The following is an 18199-nucleotide window of genomic DNA, read 5'->3' on the forward strand; positions in this document are numbered from 1 at the left end:
GGGCCGTCTTTGAATACAAGTACATATACTTTTAACTACTAGACCTCCCAAATGAATGAAGTGAGCTTTTTTATTGCAGTTTATAGTATGAAGATAGCCAGTAATTTCTTGTACTAAAAAATAAAATATATGTGTTTATTATCCATGAAGTAGCGATAAATATGAAGTATGGTCTCGTAAATAAGTCAAAGTGAAAAATATTCAGCCGTTTGGTGATAAATCAGATCATTGACATGTCATAATAGATGAACTCAGTGTTCAGCGGTCGGCAACTGGGTAACTTCATGGGCACTATTACGTATTCCTCATGCTTGTTACTAATTATATCCTTCCAAGTACTGGGTACTTTGACTTTTATTAAAATTATTATTTTATATCATTACTGACTCTAACCCCCCGCGACTTCACTCCAGTGGCAAATGGTGATTTTATTTACAGGTAAGCTATAAAAAAATCATATATTTTTGTATATACGAGGTACATAATATTATGTAAGTAATATATACTATAAATTGATATTTTTCTGTGGTTCTGTGTGATACGACAACTCTCATCCATGAAATCAACTCAAACTACATAACTTCGTAATATATTATATTATATAGATATATTATCCATTACTTTAATACATAATTAATTAAAAAATAAATTAAAAATACCACTATAAATTCAGTCGATATTAGGTATTCAATTGAAATGTCAACTGGCCGCATTGTTTTAGTAATTAGTATTGCTAAAAACAGCCGCGTGGAGCGCTATATGTCCTGCCATATGACGCTTGAAAGTAATTATGGTCTTATGTCAAAAGTACCATCTTAAAGAAGAATAGTCCTTAAGAAACAATGTTTGAAATACTGTTTTCCAAATCAAGAATCTTTAAATAATTTGTGTACTCTGCAAATTAAATCTAGGAGAAAAAACCCGCACTGGGGTGTTAATACATTCAAAATATAGTATACTCATTTGTATGAAAAAATAAGCTGAAATAATCGGCTAGTTTCTTGGCTCACCGCAGGCGCTGGGCGCGCTTTATTAACATTTATATTTATATTAGGATAAAAATACAAACGGTGGAAATTTTTTAAAAATAAATGTTAATTATTTATTTGTTTTTCAGTAAATAAAGTTACAATAAAACATTATTATGGTTGGACAAATATAATGGTAAGCTGCGCATAATCGCTTCTATCCACGGTTCGCCCCTGCTTCACTCGCATGGTGTTAGTGAGAAATAAGTTAGGGTAGGGAATTAATTGGTGTTGTCGTTTATCAATAAGAATTTTTCCGGTGGAATAATATTTTTTTTCGAGATAGAAAGTAGCTTGTATCGACTGCCGGTCCTCTAAATATCACTATAAAAATATATTATGATCTGCTAGTCTTTGGCGATGAATCATCGTTATTCTGTTCACAAATCCAAAACCCTAATACAAAACCAACACGAAAAGCAAACCAAACTTTTTACATTAAATTTTTATTGCTTTTATTCATACGTAATATTTTACGGTTTGACTTTGTGGGGAATGAAGTAATAAGAGAAGGGACGCAGCACACTCCGATGACAACTGTCGCCAAGCAGAGGCATACGGTTGGCTAGGCCATGTACTGCGGATGCCTCCTGAGAGCCTTAACCACGCTTGCCTACTTTACGAGACATCAGGTTCTCGACGTCCTGGATGTCCGCCGCTGACTGTCCGTCGGCAGTTTATGTCAGAACTTCGGGACGAGAACCTGACTTGGCAGGACGCAAAAGAGTCGGCAGCCGATAGAAATGCATGGAGGCTATTTGTGGATACCATATGCTCCAACTAGGGAGCTGACATGAAATGATGATGATGATGAATAATTTATATAACTCAACTGATAACCATTGACAAAGCATTTCAGTTATAGAAATTAAAGAATTAATTTAACATTGATAATTTTTGACATTCGACCTAAACGTCTACTAATTTTTAAATTATGTTGCTATTTTTTTATATATGAAATATTAAGCTTATTGTACTTTTTTTTATTCGAGTTAAAAAATAAGTATTCTTTTTTACTTTTCACCTCTCCGGCTACCCCTTTGCAAAAAAATATGTCAATCGGTCGCTCCGTGAGCGAACAAACCTTCGCATTTATAATATTAGTGTAGATTTGTAACTTGATTAAATTTCTTAGATTTCAAACATTTTAACCTACGTAGTTATTTGGAAAACCTTGTAATGATATGTACAAAGACAAGATCGGTTTCACTTGCAGACGCCGCGCTATGGCCAGTTCGGGGGCTGCTGAAAAATAAAAAATCGGCAAATCAAAAACGTCGACGTTGCCGGGAGTCGAACCCGAGACCTCAACCATTTATTTAAAGGAACAACCCGCTAAACCCATATTTTAGACGCGTGTCAGCGGTGAGAAAGAGAGGATAATGATGGAAGTTATGAAAAATTCACCACAACTCCCGGACCGATTGAGAAAAAATATTTCTTTGACTTTTTTCTTGCAACTGACTGGAATCGAACCCGAGACGACAGTGTTACAGTTATCCCTCTAACCAACTTCACCACGGCGCGGCGCCTCAAGGCAAACGCACTTACCACTATGTTTTATTACACTACTAGGCGGACTAGCCCCCATCGGTGATTTATCATTTTACGGAATTTTACCTTCGAGCGACCATACAATGACGTACATATTATTATTATACGCAACAGGATTATATTTTTTCAGCACAAAAATGCCTAGGCTATCATCTGATATCTGGAGGGTGTTTTTTTTTATTTTTTTTTTATGTGAGTTGCTTATTTTTTGCCTTGTTTATTATGTACAAGCCTTACTGCAAAAGGTATGTTCCTTCTAATTAATCTGACTATAGTGTGAGGATCTGGTGGGATCATCGGCTGTGGCCTTTTATAGAACTTCTCCGCATTTGCTTTAAGAAGAGGAAATCATAAAAAAACTCATTCAGGAGAAGCCGGACTATTGACAGGCATCAACAAACCTTCCGTTCCACTTTGAGAGCGTTCGGAATTTTGTGTCCTATTTTTATTTATTTCAACAATTACCTTTACTATTGTTACCATGTATGCTATTACCTCACGCGATAAGTCCTCGTGACTTATTACTGTTACAATATCTTCTAGGTCCTCATCCAGACTTCTGCATCGCGCCTCTAGTTGCATTCGCTCTGATCTGAAAATGGGACAATGCATCAACAAATGAGGGACATATTGGTTGTCTCGTCATCGCATAGACGGCTAGTGATTTTTGAGAGCTTAAAACGGTGAAGATAGCTCATAAAACCTCCGTGGCCTGTAAGTATTTGAGTCAGTGTGTAGCCAACTTGCTGCGTTTTCCTGAAATCAAAGGCATGAAAGATTGTTGGAAAAATATTTATAAATATCTGGAGGGTTTTGTGCAAAACTGTGTTAAGCCACGCCGACCTGAAACTGAGATCATCAGGCGCATTTTTCAAAAATACCTTTAATAATTTAGCTTGGCTGTTAAGTTTAATATATAAAATGTAAGTACTTTTTATGTATTAAACTTGAGTAATATAATAAAATAAGGTGATTCAATTCAATTAAATTATTTCAAATATAACGTATACATTACAAACATATATTCAATACGTACATATTATAAAAAAGAAAAAAATACACGAAAGAGACTCATGTCAAAGTAGTCCTGCTCCGGAAAACCCGTTCGGATACGTGGAACAGATCAATATCCAAAGCGATGTTGTTCAGCATAGAGGTAACCCTTCCAACAGACATAACCATGGGCAGGTTGGTCCTGTATATCGGAATATGAAACAATTTATGCTGACGCTGTCTTAGGTAATTATCAGGAACATACAAACCAATGTTCATCATAATCTCAGAATGATTGATCATACCGCGCAACAATCGATAAAAATGTGTAGTCAAATACACATTCCTTCTAGTCTCTAAACTGTTGTAGCCAAGCAAACCCTGGGGAAACTCAGTCGGGTAGAGCCAAGGATAATACCCGCCGTGAAAAAAAATTTACATTCAATTTTTTTTAAAATTAAAAATTGAACAAAAAAAAGAATACCTTTAAAATAATTACCTTTGTAACAACAGTACCGTAAAAAAGTTTTAAACAATGTGTATAAATCTACAATATTTTAATTTTTTTTAATGTAAAATTATCAATAGAACATATTTTATTATTATAGAACATTTTTAGTAAGAAAAAAAAAATTGAAATAAAAGCTTCATGTTCTAAACCATACGTTAAAATTACCAATGGAATTTACTATCTATTGATATTCCCAAATTACAAAAAGTTAGTTGCCGTTTGTGATCAACAAAATTTGTCGGCAATTCTGGCAAAGAAGCGTCTTTTGCAAGGCTAAGACATTTTTGCAATATTGTTATCATTCACATGTTGATTTTAATTCGCAACAATACGTTGAGCATATTAAAGCAGTGATGCATTGTTTTTAACCCAGTTGCACTGTTTTTGGTTAGTACATCGAGGTATTACAGGTAAGTTTAAACTCATCAAACTATTTTTTCAAAGTAAGAATATCACTTTTGGATCATGATTCTGACATTAACTCATTTTTTCGATTTCGTGGCTAGATAAATTTTTGCATAAAACCATCTATCTAACAGAGAGCTCCTTCAAGCAGCTTTTCTTGTTCGACAAAGATTTTTTATTTTATTGTACGGGGGGGTGGGGGGCACTGCTGAGGAGACACGAGTCCTCGGATGCGATGTGCGATATATGGTGGGCAAGTTGTGAGTAACTATTCGCATCGAGTAAAAAACGCTAATTCAGGGTTCGGTTACGAGTACTATTTCAAACACGTAGCTGTATTCTTCATTCCACCCAGACACACCATTAACTTTAGCGCGCGTTGTCTTTAATACGAATTTGATATCTCTCCATTGAAGATGGTAGAGATGGTTAGTTTTTTTGCGGAATCTTGTTTACGATGTGGTCAAAGGAAAAAAACACATAATAACTACAAAGTATTACGGACTTGTGCCATTACGGAGCATCGCGTCGCCTAGTTTGTTATAACGGGGTAAGAAGATACATAAAAAAATATATCTATTTTTTTTTATTATTTTACTAGGAATACGAGCGTATTTAAATATCAAAAACAGTTTAGCTCAAACTGCGAATCAAATAATAATTTATAAAAACATTTTTGAATGCCAATAATAATTTTAAGCAACTGTTAATTTTATAATAATTAATAAAATCATTTTTTAAATCGATATCAACAATAATTTCAAACAAAGTAATGTTTTGTAATAAGTGAAAAAAAAACATATTTTGATATCAGTAATATTTTTAAGCAAAAATGTGAATAAAATATATTTTGAATATCAGTAAGTAATGATTTAAAACAAAATTAAGTTATAAAATATCTAATAAAGTATCAATAATATATATTTTTAATATTTTCAGTACAGGTCCCGATGACAATGGGAAATTAACTGAGTATCTTCGACTACAGATTTAAAAAAAAGATAATTAGGTACGAAAATGGTTATATTTGTATGAACATTTAAAGTATCTTCGTCGGTAAGCGGTAATTGAACATGTTTAGAAAAAAAATAGTAAACGTATTCTAATTTTCATACAGGAAATTTCATTTTAATAGATATAGAAGATAAATAATAACTTCCCATTGTAATCGGGGCCCGGATAAGATCAGAGAAATTTCTCTTTCGTGGCCCAGAGAGTGTTCAATGTCCCGGATTAACATATTAAGTTCTCCATAACGAAAGCCATAATCGGGAGAGGCGACAAGTTTGGATTTTATCTAAGGGAAGAGATCATTGCTGGAGACTGCTGCGAGACACATAGTACTGCTAAGCGTGTTGTCCAGATGTTTATTACAATTTGTGTTTACGTAATAATTTTAATTTGTAGTATTCTTGAATAATATGCTTGCTTCCGCTTTTAATTTTGTTGTATCCCAACTCAACACGGGGCTCTTAGCTTCATAGAGTTAGGGATACCTTATTATTTTTTTGTAATATGTGTCTTTATATGAATAAATAAATGAAATAATAAAATTAATAAATAAACCAAAATCTTAACAGAACCGAAGCAATAATAACATAATTGTACAGCGTACACCGTAGGTACCGAGACAATAATCGCTCATTTCCCCAGCTAAAATGGATCAAATAATGAAGCTTTAGATAATCATAACTTGACCGGTTGATTGAGCTTGATATTTAATATTGAAAGGAAGGTACGAAATTAGATTCGTAACCAGATCTACGCTAAACATTATCTAATTAGGAACTTCCGCAGAAAAAACTCAGACAGTGTAGATCATCTAATCACGGTTTAGTTTGGTTACTAATATTTGAGGGCGGATCAAAATATTACCCAATTGCACGATCAAAAGAAAACTAATTTTAAAAAACTGTTTTGGGAGGAACGCGAATTGTAAAGGGCACGAACCGTAACGAAAGACGACTTCGTTGCGCGGAGTGCTACACAATACTAGTATATTTTACAATGTTGCCACCTTGTCATTTACATTTCCGCTAAAAAAAAAAATTTAATCGTCAAATTCCCGTCAAAACTTAAACGGATTGGATCACTAGACTTTTTTATGAACTAAAACAACTACACGACACTAAAGTTTTTAGTAAAATTTTCGTTTTCATACTTATAATAAAATTAACATCCTCTTCATCATCATCATTCCCTTTCCGCACCTAATGGTGCATAGGGCACTGAATTAGTACACCAACCGCAGCGTATCAGTATTACGTTTCAGGTGCCAGTCCAGGGACTATGAAATATTATATTGTAGAAACACCTTTTTAAATAAATATTTTATGTCAACCAAGTAGAGAATCAAACCAGAGACTTCTTGCATGGTAGACAAATGCGCTGAACACTACACCACGAGGAAATTAAATTAAACTGAAATAAAATTATTAAAGTTAGACTGAATCCTCTTCATCTTCACTTTCCGCCGCCGCCACCGCTGTTGTTGGTCATCAAACTCAAATGTCGTAGATGGTAGTAATTCCGAAGTTTTATTTTATGCATTTCTTTTTTCTTCAATTTCGCTAGGAATTCCGTCATCTTGAAAATCCCGTCAAATACGAAATTATCTCGCCTCGAGGGCACTCCAACCCGCTAGAAATGACAGAAAATCCATCAAGATCACAACACTGATATTTTAGGCGGTTCTTTAAGTTTGATTCCCGTTAAAATGACATATGTAGTTAAACTGGATTTTTGTCAAACCTGCAGGGGGATTCGAACGCTCTCTAGGGGAAAGCATGTAATTAGAACGAGAATTTCCTGCTAGCAACGCTTTCTCTACCCCTCAGAGAGCATTCAAAATCACTTTACTGGGCCTCTTGGCACGTCGCGTCGCGTCGTAATGCAAAAAATATAAATCCTTATAGTATGTATCCTACAGCAAAGAGAGGTGTACAAAAGATAAATAATTAGCTCACTTTTCGAAAGATGAAACTTACCGACATGCGACAGAACAATGTCTCGTCTCTCTGAAATAATCATTGTCCCTAGACTGACACCTGTGCCCCGATTACAATGGGAAGCTAACAGAGTTATCTTCGGCTGTCTTTAAATAAAAGCCGATATTTGTGTACCAAAATGAGTATATTTGCGTGAACATTTAAAGTATATTCATCGGTAACCTAAAATTTAACACATTTAAAAAAAATGTACCTATGCATATTTTGCTTTTCATATTTATTTATTATATATACGGCCTAAGCCAATTACAACAGTTACATACAGAAACATAAATGCAAGAAACTGAACAAAAAGAACATAAAACTATTTAGCAAAGACAAACAGGGGCAAAACAATAATTGTATACAATATATTTATAAAAACAAAAGACCTAAGACTTCGAGCTAAACCATGCCAATCCAACTTCATCCCACACTGTTTCGTCGCGAAGAGATCTACGAAAAGCCGGAAGATCTATCCCAAAGAATTCCAAGTCGTGTGTTGAATTGACTAATCTACACATTCTGGACATTGGAGTATAAAAACCAAAGTTGCTCTTAGAAGATTTTATAAATAGCAGATTTTGACTTTTGGTGACACGGTTGGGAACATGAAAAGATATAGATTGCAACAGAAATGGGACATCACTTAAATCATTAAGTATTTTTAAAATGCATATAAGGTCCATCTCAGTTCTACGTCTCTCCAATGAAGACAGATTAAGAGATTGCTCTATTTCAAAATAGGAATAATTACATCTTTGTAATCCGATATAGAAATCCCCTTTGTAATTCATATAGAAAACTTATTTTTCTTTGCAGATAAAGTTGAAGATAAATGTAAACTTCCCATTGTATTCAGGGCCCTGTACGAAAGACTGATCATCTTACAAATTATACTTAATTGAGATACATTGCATTTGGTGTACAAGTGCAGTGCCCTATGTACCATGCGTGATGATGATATTGACTGAGGATTGGTTGAAGTTGCAATTTTGTACCTAATTCAAAAATGAACCTTCGACAAAGAAGGGAATATATTATATAATAATGATTTTGATAAAATTATAAGTAAAATTATCAATGAAACTTCTTGGTTTAGTTTAACTTTTTTATTATTTCGACCAACAAGCGCTTTCGCCTTAGAAGGCATTTTCAAGACTGGTCATCAAGAAATGTCAACAAAAAACATCAATATTATATAATAGTTTCTTTGATTTTTTAACCGGTATATAAGTAACCTCTATGTCTCAGCCTACGGACCAACCTAGTCTGATTTTGTGATCTCATTTGCTGTGGAGGAACCGGTTCGTATGCAAATGAATAATTTCAGATGTAGGTATTTAGTATATGTTTAATTCCCATGTTTATAAAGGTGAGTGCTTGGTTCACATGGTGAGTAATCCGGCGTGTCCTGTGTCAATATCATAATAATCACACCGCAGTCTTAAAACGACTTTTCTGCAGAAAACATTAAAGAAAACGTCTAAATTTTGTTAAATTAATATAATCTAGAAAAATTATTTTAATTATTTTCAATATTATGTATGTATACGATATTTATTTTTAGTCATTTGAAAAACAAGAAAAACAAGTATCAAACAAGCCTCTCCGTTCATCTATACTTTGCTCTGTTCAGCTCGGTCACGCTCTGATCTGGACAGTTCTTCTTTCTCTGCCTTAAAGAAAATACCAACATATTTTACAAACAAGTCTAAAAATAGATATACTCCACATAGAATTAGAATAGTCCAAAAACCGCATACACGCGCATCAAACTGAATCCGGTGAAACTACTCACAAGTGAGTAGTTTTACGTTTTGGCCATTGGGTACTCTTTAGACGTCGCTTAGTACGCAACTGATTTAAACTCAATTATGCCGTGTTGTGTCATTTGCAAGTGTCAAAATACTGCTGAGATTAAAAGGGCATACGGTAGGATCACATTTCACGTGTAAGAAGCGAATTCACAAGTAATATTAATTAACCATCTGTCAGATAGTTAAATAAAACAACGTGGACATTTTGTGAGTATTGTCAGGGTAGTCAAATTTTTACCCGGCTTTCCATAAATACGCCTTAGTGTAATTTTCAAAGGTATTAATGTTACAAAATGATTTTTTTTACGTTTGCCTAATAAAAGTACCTTTTTTATAGTGCAGTCAGTAAAATATTTATTGTTGTAAAATACACCATAACACAAAATTATCTTATGTTTGTGTATATTGTTCACGGTCTGGCAACATTACGGGGCCACTTCACGCATGCGCGCAAGCGGGATGTCGGGTAGGGGGAGGACTTTTGGCCAGAGTACGGTGTGTACAAACTTGATTCTATGCACCTTCTGGTGTATTCTATAGGTGTACAGTCAGAAAAAACAGTAAAAAAATATTTTAGTCTGTAAAAAAAATACATATTTTGGTGCACTAAAATTATTTGTAAATACTAAATAAAATATTTTAATGTAAGAAACACGGACAAAAATACCTTCCACTCTATTTTTTTTCATTTATACACCTTTCACGCTTATAACTTAAAAGCTTATAACTTCAATACATTGAGAAATTAATTAAAATAAAAAGTAGTGATTGAACTAACCGATGACAATAATCAAAAACATAAAAAAACATGACTAAACAGAATGGATGTTTATAACAAAAAAAAGTCATGCCTTTTTTAGCGCAAGTCGTTGTAATAAATAAAACGATATTATTATAATGTGAACGCTGATCTACACTTCTACACTGATCTCGCGTGTACACATTAAAAATATCACCAACTTGGGCACAGACAATATTATTTTTTCCAGTGGCAATTTAGTTTCAAATATAATGTTGGCAACAGGTAATATTGGATTGAAGTGAAGTTAGAAGTTAGTGAATGATAATTTTGACATATGAGCTTGAATTGTTAGGTTATGTTTTATGCGATTTTAATTTTACGTATTTAAAGATACAATAATTATTACAAAATATTTAATATGGCCTTACAACTTTTAAAATCTGTAAGCATTTGAATAACTTATTTCAGTAAAAAAAAACCAGTATAATAATAATATTGTACATTTGAGGACCTTATCTCAAACAATTAGTTCCTCTTTAATTTCGTTTTGTGGCTTTTGTGTTGAAGTAGCTGCAAATCGATTAATGTAAAAACCATCGATATTCCAGGCCATGCTATCCCAGATAATTTCTCACTATGCAGAGCCATTGAGATGTGCGATCCACACTACCGCTGTGGTTTCCCGTGTAACTTCAGGAAAGTACAGAATCACACCGAGACGTAACAAACCTCTTACTTATGAAATGGCTAATCCTCCTCATTTTATTGCTCACAGGAAAACGTGGAATTCATGGAACACGTGTAAGTAGAATAATGACTAATCCCATAATAAATTTATGAAAGTAATTGTCTCCATACATTTGAAAAATAAATTGTTTCCTTTTAAATATTTTTGAAAAGCGAGGTGCAGCTGATCAGGAGCTTTATTTTCCCATTATTGTTCATTATACGGGTAAAATAAAGCCTATTCAGAGACTACATAAACTTGGCATTGAATTTAGCTCTATTGATGTCTTTCGCTGTTCAATATCCAAATTTAAACAAAGACTTTTATTAATAATATAATAATTTATATGGGTCATTTAGCCATTTTGTGTTCGAGTCCCTATTGTTTTTATGGTTTTATTTATTTCAATTTCTTTCCTTTGAATTTGTATTATTGCATCAATTTATTTTATACTCGCTATACCTATGTAGTTTATAATTATCATATCAGTGTATTTTTTATAATGTAAAAGCCAGCTAGGGCGTTAAAATTAAAAAAATGAAAAAATAATACCATAAACATCATTTTCAATAATTGATTGTTTTTAAAAATAAAAAAAAATAACATGAAAGTCTAATCTAATAATCTAATGGTATGTCTTGTTCCGAGGAATGTCTACCTATTATACTAAATCATTCTCTGATATTAAAAAATGCGTATTTATACAAATTTTTCAAAAAAATATAACTTTAATACAAAAGCTGCCTAAAATAAAATGCATAGTATGCAAAAATATTTTTTTAAATACACGCTGACATATCAGAATGAAATTTTCGAGACGGATTGTAGTCCCGTGGTAGTGTCGCCGACTCACCGATCAGAGCTCTAAGGTTTGAGCCTCGCTCACCACGGCTAGGTTCCCATTTTCTACCATGGTTATTTACGACTAAAAGAAAATGGCTATAATCCGCTGGTTCCATAATAATAATGTGCTGTTCCTTGATCAACACAGTGCAAACTATGGCTTGCATGCACCAATGTTCCGATTGTGTGGTATTGTAAACTCGAAACAAGATCTGGACTTTTTTGGTGTAAGTCTTTATAGATTTAAAAAATCACTAAGATAGACCGGAACTTGTCTTGAGGTAGTAATTTTTATTTTTTTTTCCCTAGCTTTAATTTTATTTAGTTGTATTTTATTTGATTAGTACCAGTATTTATTATAAGATATAAGAAAATCAAAAGAAAGCAAATACTTGTTTCTTTTTAAAAAAACATATTTTTTTTTAGCACTTCTGTGATCGAGGGTGAACATTATTATTACTATAAGGGGGGCAGAAGGTATTAGCTAATATTCCTGAAAAATTAAGGTGATTCTAAACGAAAATATGAAACTAATTATTCACAAATGGCGCTTTTATCCTTTTTTAATTGGAAAATGCCATTTTTACGTTTATTTTCAATGGAAATTTTACAAAATTTGGTTTGCGGAAACTTTACACTATATTGATTGTAACAAATACCATAAAAATATAATTCAAATCCTTGTTGAAATAAGATGTGACAGCTTTTTTCAAATTTGAAAATGAACACCAAAATCAAAATAAAATGGTATAGGATATAGGTCACTCGAAGTAAATTTTCTGCTCTAAAAGATATTGTGTTCGCTTTTATGTTACATTTTTATTGTATTTGATTCCTTCAAAATGCCTTCAAAATAGAATGTCAAGTAGACGAAAGTGAGCATTTTCGACACCTCATTCTGTTCGCGTTCAATCAAAAGAATAAAGGAGAATACAATTTTAACTAATTTGTTATAATTTGTTCTCTTTATTTGGAAAAACGGATACAAATTACGTTAACACCCATACTTAAGGTAAACATTTTACAATTTAACTTTAATGGTGGTTTTCGAGAGAGGCGTTCTTATTAAATACTGACTCCGATAATTCTCCTTCATTGTTTTACAACAAATTAGTCAATTATGTATTCTTCTTTATTCCCTCGATTGAACACGAACATGAGAAGGTGTTGAAAATGCTCACTTTTGTCTATTTGACATTCCATTTTGAATGCTTGTAATCAAATAAAATAGTACATGTAACATTCTATGAATACAAAATATGAATACAAAATATGTTCTAGAGCAGAAAGTTTTCTTTTGAATGAAGTATAAATCTTTACTGTTTTGTTTTACTTTTAATGTTCATTTTTAAATTTGAATAAAATGGACACAACTATAGTTTCAGGAGAGCACTCTCCCCATCAACGACGTTACGATGTGAATACCGATTCAATCAATAAAATTATGACATTCTTGTCCATGATATTACGTCCATATTATATAAATATATATATTTAAAAGCTCTTACTGTATATATGAATAAACTATTTAAGTTACTAATGACTAAAAACAGCGGTATAATTGCAACAAAGTTGGGTTTTTGTATGAATGAATGAATAAAATGATTTATTTTCAGCCAATATGACCGGAGGATTGCGGCGCTCAGAAACAGCCGTAGAAGATGTATTTATCCGAAGGTTTATGATCGGAACTTGGCACAGTATGGTTCTATCCGAAGTAATCATCAAGCGGCAACACAACCACATCAGAGTGGCTTCCCTCATCAAAAGATCCGTCACTCCTAGCAAAATGTACTTCCTGATCGGGTACACCGAGGAACTGCTCTCCAACTGGCTGCAGTGTCCCGTTACTCTCGAACTCCAGACCGTAGAGAATCCAAAGGACGTAGTGTTTAAGTATATTTAGGTTATAAAACAAGGATAGCGGAATAGAATAAAACGAGCTTGTTAAATTCATCCATATTATTTTATTTTTCCTTTCATATGAGAGATGTAATTGTACACAATGGTTACAAACACGTCGACACGAGAGAGTGCATAAGTCCCTACAAGAAATTATTGTGACAACGTAAAAGACACGGTAAACAATAAGCACCAGGTTCGAGTTGAAGAATAACAGAAGCCAACATACGTGCTGGGAACCGGGAATCAGGAATCACAGATAGTTTGTGGCGATCGACAACACGTCCTCTTACTCACTCTATTCGGTAAACGGAAGCGGTGCAACATATCAACGCCGGCCAGACACCCGTTAAGAGTAGAATTATTTTGTACTTTTTGGTAAAGAAGGTAGACATATACATAGATGATTTAGACAAAGTACGAATAGTAAGTATTTATTTATCACTTTTTCATTAAATTTAATATGGTTTGTGTTCAGGTATTCGTGTATATTGTCTTTATCACAGTGATGTAAAGCATATTCTCCACCCGCTAACTCGCCATATTTGATCAGGATATAATAATATCGTGCAGTCTTATTTTTGAGCTACTATATTCTGTATTATATCTCAGTGTCATTAACAATAGAGAACTGTGTCTTAAGAGTAACCCTGGCGTTGCCCGATGTTATACAAATATATAAATATACAATATCTTTAAGTTGAGTGGCCAAAATGGTAATGAGATGTCTGGTCGACTTACAAAACAATATAAAATATTACAGGTTTTATCATTTTCACATTTCACAAGATTTATGTTTCTTCCGTTACCTAAACTGATCGGATATTCTAAACAAACGAGTGACATTACAAAATTATACTTTACAGTAAAAATATTCTACAGTTAATTAACCAAATTATAGAGAACACATTACCCTGATTAATTTTTAGATTGACCATCTAAAGCATGTACCGACCTTTTGTGCAGCCAGAATAACACTAGGTGAATTACAAATCGGGAAAATATATGATTTGTGCAATGATCTTATCATAGTAAAATCTAAAATATAAGTCTCCAAAATAATTCAGTTCCTACATTGAGATCTTTGCTTTAAATGTAAAACGGAAAATACAACACGGGTAGAATCTGGTGCAAAACATGATCTTTCACTATGAAACAGTGCGTGGAAACAAAACGGGAAAGTATTACCATAAATCTCAAGAGTCAGCGGTGCGAACCCGAACCGCCGTAACGAGGACAGAGGACAATAACTTGATATCGTATTTATGTGCCCGTATAAAGGTATATAGTAGCGTAATATATTTCATTTGAATTCGTAACAGTCTGTTTATAAACCTATCAAAAATAGAATTTCATTCCACACATGTAAGTTTATCCACAGATATTTTGCTACGGGAGGTAAATTTATTAACCTATTCGATATAATATTCCTGATTCTTCGTCATAAGTGGCATTTTGAAAGAATTACAATTCAACATTTTGGTTTACATTATTTTACCAAAATATACTTACTACATTCGTAATACTATTTTTTTAAGGTTGATTCTGTAACATTAGTATCAACAACAAACATATTATTTGTTAAACAGAATGTAAGGCGAAACTGGTCATCTAAGTCTATAACTACACATCTCATTAACTTTTATGAAGGATTATTCTTTACAATATTTTCGCGTCAAATTAAAGGACTAAAGGCATTTTACGTGGAATTTGAATTATTTAGAATTTTGGAAATAGTTTGATCATATTAGAGTTTCATAGAAGGGGAGGATACATAATACCTAATTATACACTATTGTTTTAAGAAAAAAACAGATAAGAAATATGACTTAATTGGCTATAAAAATATTTATAAATAATGATTTATTTGTATATTTCATGAGATCCTTCATTAAAGAAAACTTATCTGTCTTATGGAACGTTGGTACCAATAAGTAAAGTCAGGGTAGTGAAATGTACGTATCTTCTAGTCGAACAGAACAACAAGACCATAATATATTAAGCACATAAAGCTGAAGGTGTTGGATCGCGGAAGTAACCATCGACGTTTCTCTCACCATACACCACCATTATACATGTAGTAAGCACATTTCCCACTTATTTTAAAACTAAGACCAATCGTAAAGACTTAATCCTCACTATTTATATTATATTCGTCGTGCAACAGATATTTTAATTAATAAATTTATTTCATTATAAACACACAAAATCTTTCGGGTCCGAAGGAGGAAATCTCTTCTGAACATTGTACAGCTTCATTTTATCCTAATATACATATATCTATACTTCTGACAGTACAATTGTGCAGGAGACTTTCGTCGTCCAATTCATCCCGGATGTGTCGGTACAATCGAACCGCTTCGTCAATTACTATAATTTTAATCTTTCAATTTTACATTTATTCGTCAGTATCACATTTTAAAAACATATTTGGATCTATCGAGTGTCACATTTACAACAATTGTCACCGGCGAATTTAGCCAATTTGAGGGTTCTGAGGTATTACCTAATCTGGTGCAAAAATTGTCAAAATTTGACGACACAATGATTAATAATTAGAAACCTAAATCTGCACATTGTTCTAACACTTAGATCTTCCGATCATCGAACATCACGCCGTTACCTTACTCCGACTCCGCACGAAATCCCATTTGAATAAATAAACCAAAAGAGCGCATGCACTTTGCGTTACCGGTTGCGTCGGATGCGACAGGAGGTCAGGTGAAATGTTTTACGATCTTACAATAATAATAATAATTAAAAAACGATTATTTACAATTGATGGAAAATTTGTTTTTTTGGACTAACACAATACTGACATTGATCTTAAATTCACAAAATCAATCACAACAATTTCGTCAAATATTTAAGTGTTTTCACAGTAGACAGCCGATTAACTTGCATTCGTTACACATTGATATGCACATGGAGGGGGAACACATTCTCTAAAGAGCCATAATATTCGCAACAAACAATATCTTCCTAACAAGCTCTGGCTAGAAGGCAGCTAAATATCATCCATCGCAATAACATTGACCACCGCGGTCGCATATGGAGTGTACAATATGCAAATTATAACCGACTTTATATCATGTTTCGGGATAACCATCGGCCCATATGAGGGGGTTAAATGCAAAACCGCCACTGTGCACAATCATTATTTATGGAAAGATCAACAAAATTAGTAGCCAAATGACTATTTCTTTTAAGTTCAATGTTCACATTCACAAGTTGCACATTGAACTTAAAGGAAATAGTCTATTTGCTGCTGGTTTAGTTGGTCTTCCCAAAAACACTGATCATGCGCAGTGACGGTTTTGCATTTAACCCACTCATATAGTCAGTCGTGTGCAGTACTGCCAATCTACAATATCATACCCCGAAAAAACTGTATTTTTATGAAAGTTACATTTGTTACATTACAGTTAGTTAAATATAGCTATTTTTAATGAATTAGTATTTGAAATACATTTTTAATTCCTACGGAGTGTTCTTTTTATTAAGTTAAAATGGAAAAATAAGTTGCGCTACAATTCTGAAAAACATTTCTTTAGATTAACAGTGCTGTACCTGAGTACTGCAACAATTTGAAATGAAATTTACGGGTGAATGATATTTAATTGACTTCCGTAAAGGCAGAGTCCATATTCAACCGGACAAGTCCATACATTAAAGTTACTACACAATTTAGTAGCAGACAGATACTCGAAACTATCTAAAAACACTTTCAATAATAGTAAACACTTAGCAATTTACAATATTTATTGTAATTTATCACACATTAGAAAGCCAATTATTATTCTAAATCCAAATAAACACCCAACTTTTAAAACGAACTTTTTTATGAAGAAATTTAAAAAGAATCTTTAATAATTTAGGTAAATATATATATATATATTTATATTAAAATGTGAAATAAAGTCATAATCACATGTTTGACTAATTTACAATAATAACAAACACTATTTAATAAGAAACGATAATCATTGGGAAGAATAATAATTATAAAAACTGGTTTTAATTGATCAAGGTAGATTTCATTTTACATTTCTTCATTTCTAAGGTTTTTTGTTAATTTGAAGAATAAATGAATAAATGGGTGTATTAATAAAGACGGAGGTGAAATGATTGGAAATATGCGAACATAGCCGAAATGCAGAGATATGATCTTTGTAAATGTACATAGTATTTTAGCATACATCACAGTGACATACATATTTCTTGAAACATTCATTACTCTCTTACGATTACAAAAATATCAGATATTTATTTGTGTATTTCATAATATAATCTATTTCAATGCGACGTAATCCATTATGGGATAGTAGAGGGGGTATTTACACAAAACTTATTTTAACATTTATCACCATGATGAAAATTTACAGTATGAAATGTAAGATAAATAAATATAGGTAGATGATTTTACTAAAATTCAATCAAAAGTAAAGATTCACAAAAGTGATCAATTATTTCCATAGTCAATTTGATTATAGTCAAAATTATAATACAATTTTAAAATCTATTTTTACACATAAAAAATTTAATCAGCTAACATATCGTTTCCAAAAATACTCATTACGGAGGTTGTGTAAAAACTATTTTTACCGGCATTATTTGTACTAAATTCCTGACTGATGATTTTAATAAAGACGAAATGATCCACTCCGTCAGAATAACAACTAAACAC

General features: G+C 32.7%; 1 protein-coding gene across 2 annotated transcripts; it reads left to right on the forward strand.

The window, feature by feature from the left end:
* Positions 1-10291: 10291 nt before the first annotated feature.
* On the forward strand, positions 10292-13566 carry mRpS24 (mitochondrial ribosomal protein S24). 2 transcript variants are annotated; one of them, XM_088236010.1, is made up of 3 exons: positions 10292-10350; positions 10649-10841; positions 13227-13566. In XM_088236010.1, exons 2-3 carry the CDS (start codon positions 10652-10654, stop codon positions 13514-13516), a joined length of 480 nt encoding a protein of 159 aa, XP_088092136.1. In that variant the 5' UTR covers positions 10292-10350; positions 10649-10651; the 3' UTR covers positions 13517-13566. The 2 variants fall into 2 exon arrangements, with proteins under 2 accessions (XP_088092136.1, XP_088092135.1); XM_088236009.1 differs by having other exon boundaries at positions 10309-10482.
* The last annotated feature ends 4633 nt before the right edge of the window (positions 13567-18199 follow it).

Source organism: Micrasema longulum, unplaced genomic scaffold, assembly GCF_059751315.1.
Source record: "Micrasema longulum isolate JH-2025_06_02 unplaced genomic scaffold, ASM5975131v1 h1tg001491l, whole genome shotgun sequence".
In the NCBI taxonomy this organism is placed as follows: Eukaryota; Metazoa; Arthropoda; class Insecta; order Trichoptera; family Brachycentridae; genus Micrasema; species Micrasema longulum.